Raw genomic sequence first — 2,472 nt, forward strand, 5'->3', positions numbered from 1 at the left:
GGACTCAAGCTACTCGTGCAAGACTTGTTTTCTAATGGGTATTGAATTATTTTCACAAGAATGAGCTAATGGGTACTTTTAATTTCTACTAACATCCCATCATTTGTTGTTCAATGTTCTCAGCGGTCTACCATTTGTTGTTAACCTCCCATTACTGCTCACTGTGACTTTACTACAATACATTTGACTATATAATTTAAAGTGTAACGAATATTTTTGGTATTTTAGAGAGTTCTCAAACCCCTATAACTAGAGGCTTTCTATAATATATTCGGCAAGGCAATAAGATTGATAATTTTTTTTTTTTTTTTTTTGTTTCAAAATTTGTAAATATAAACTGAACAAAAAATAGTTTTTTGCTGCTGAAAATAAAATATTTGAAAAATAATATAGATTTTTCAAAATGAAATAAGATAATGATGGGATTCAAAAATAAAAAGTAATATTCTTTAATAATAATGTTAAAAAGACAAATTTGTATACTATCTATATAATAAAAACATTCATATATTCATAAAATTAACACAATACATAAAGACTTCACCATTAAAAACATAATATTTAATAATAATTATTTTGGTATGAGAAGTATAAGAAAATAAATAGAAATTTAAAATTTGAATCAAATTAAGTAAACAGATTTATAAATCTTAATAATAATAATAAGAATAAATCCTTTAATTATCTCATTTCCCTTCTCTATCTATCTTATCCAACAAAAATCTAAGCTTTAATCATCTCATCTTCAAAGAAATTGATGTTAATAAATATCTCCATAATCAAATCAAAGAATGCAATGTGCTGATAAATCCTTATTCAAAAAATTTAACTAATAAAAAACTTTTGCATTACTAATTTGAAATGAACTATTCATATTCATCTTTCTCAGCTGCAAGGCAAGGGGTTGGTTAATCAATTTTGTTTCTGATTTAAAACACTCAATATTACACACTAAACTTAATTCCTAAATCAAAAATGTTAAATAATCAAAGTTGACTTTCTTTTCCAAACTTAATTCTTCCCATAGAAAGATCACAGAAACTCAGAAAATATTAACGATGTGTTGAAATCAGATTGGTGCTATACTTCTTAATTGGCTTGGGCATGATAGCTTTCCAGATCCATGTCAAGTTGTGCAGCAGATATGGTACCTGATTTCCTAATTCTATTCCCTCCCTTTCCTCTTCCTCTTCCTCTTCTATAGTTGCCCTCATTTCTCTTTCTAAACCCATGCTTTGCTTTCCCTACGAATGTTGTCCTTCCTCTCCGCTTATTCACTCTGGGATGTGAATCCAAGTTAGAAATACGATCAACAACAGTTTGACCAACGAAATCGATGCTCATGGGTTTCCCATCAAGCGGAACATTATTGTAGCCTTTCCAAGCACTAGTCGCATCATTTCTGTTGAAGTAGACCACCTCGGCTGTGCCCATGAACTCTCCCGTCCTATCGAGATGAAGAGCCCAACTTTTGAGGTCCCCAAAAGCAGAGAAAAGATCTCTTATGTCTTCATCACTCACTCTTCCATCCAAGTTTGAAATGTACAATTTTGTATCTCTTGACACATCTGCATTTATACTCTCCGCTAGCCGGTCAGGAAGATCACTATTAATTTTATAGTTGGTCTGCTTCTGTTTGCGTTTGTATGTCTGAGTTTGTGATATTGTGAATGCCTTGGCCATGGCATATGGCGATCTTCTCCTCCCATTAACTACTTTGGCATTATTAGCTCCCTTGGTTCTTACCCACGACTTGGTCATTTTCTTTAATACTTTGATTTCTGGTATAACACAGGAAATTTCAGCACCAGTTCGCGAAGATCAAAATATCGATCACTTGTCCCAGATAAATATAAGGTGACGCTTTTTGGCTTAATTTAGAAAGGAAATATGTCCATTTTTATATATATCTTGGATTGAAAAGATGTGTCTGTCGGTAAAAGTTAAATTTTACGCGAGGCTATGTGTTGGATGATATAATGGATTCGTGCTTACTGTTGGGTTTATTTGTATATTTAATGGTTAGTGTTGTTTAACTGACTCCAGTATAATTTGTTTACTGTTCTATCAAATTCTTAAGCATCGTCATATCTTTTGTAGGCCCTTCGTATTGTCAATGTTCATTCTTAAAAATCATATACAAAGGAAAAAAAAAGTTTGGAAAAAGTAAGATAAATTTGATTATTTAACACTTTTAGCACAGAAATCAAGTCTTAGTGTGTCATGTTTAAGTCGCTTGCTTTGTTTCATGGCAAACTACCACTTAAACATGTCATGACGATCAAGCTACAAGACACGAAATTTAAATAAATCAATGAAGAATGTGTATAATATTGAATTATGTATGGTCAAATTGAATCATTGGAAGAGTCTCTTTTTTCCCTCTTATCAAAGTGCTGCAAAATTGATTTTGCCGGATTAAATAAATTATCTATAGACATCATTTTGTGAGTATACAATCTTGAAGAAGTG

At 31.5% G+C, this 2,472-nt stretch overlaps 1 protein-coding gene across 1 annotated transcript; it reads right to left on the reverse strand.

Moving 5' to 3' along the window:
- Positions 1 to 1,089: 1,089 nt before the first annotated feature.
- LOC149550434 (THO complex subunit 4C-like) lies at positions 1,090 to 1,683 on the reverse strand. Its single transcript, XM_089794471.1, has one exon. It carries the CDS (start codon positions 1,681 to 1,683, stop codon positions 1,090 to 1,092), a length of 594 nt encoding a protein of 197 aa, XP_089650597.1.
- Positions 1,684 to 2,472: the final 789 nt, after the last annotated feature.

This window comes from Cupressus sempervirens, chromosome 7 (assembly GCF_028749045.1).
Source record: "Cupressus sempervirens isolate cs-2001-9-10 chromosome 7, ASM2874904v1, whole genome shotgun sequence".
Taxonomy (NCBI): domain Eukaryota; kingdom Viridiplantae; phylum Streptophyta; class Pinopsida; order Cupressales; family Cupressaceae; genus Cupressus; species Cupressus sempervirens.

Excerpts from the sequence above, each read along its gene's own strand:
- LOC149550434 (XM_089794471.1), bottom strand. The coding sequence starts at position 1,683 with ATGGCCAAGGCATTCACAATATCACAAACTCAGACATACAAACGCAAA.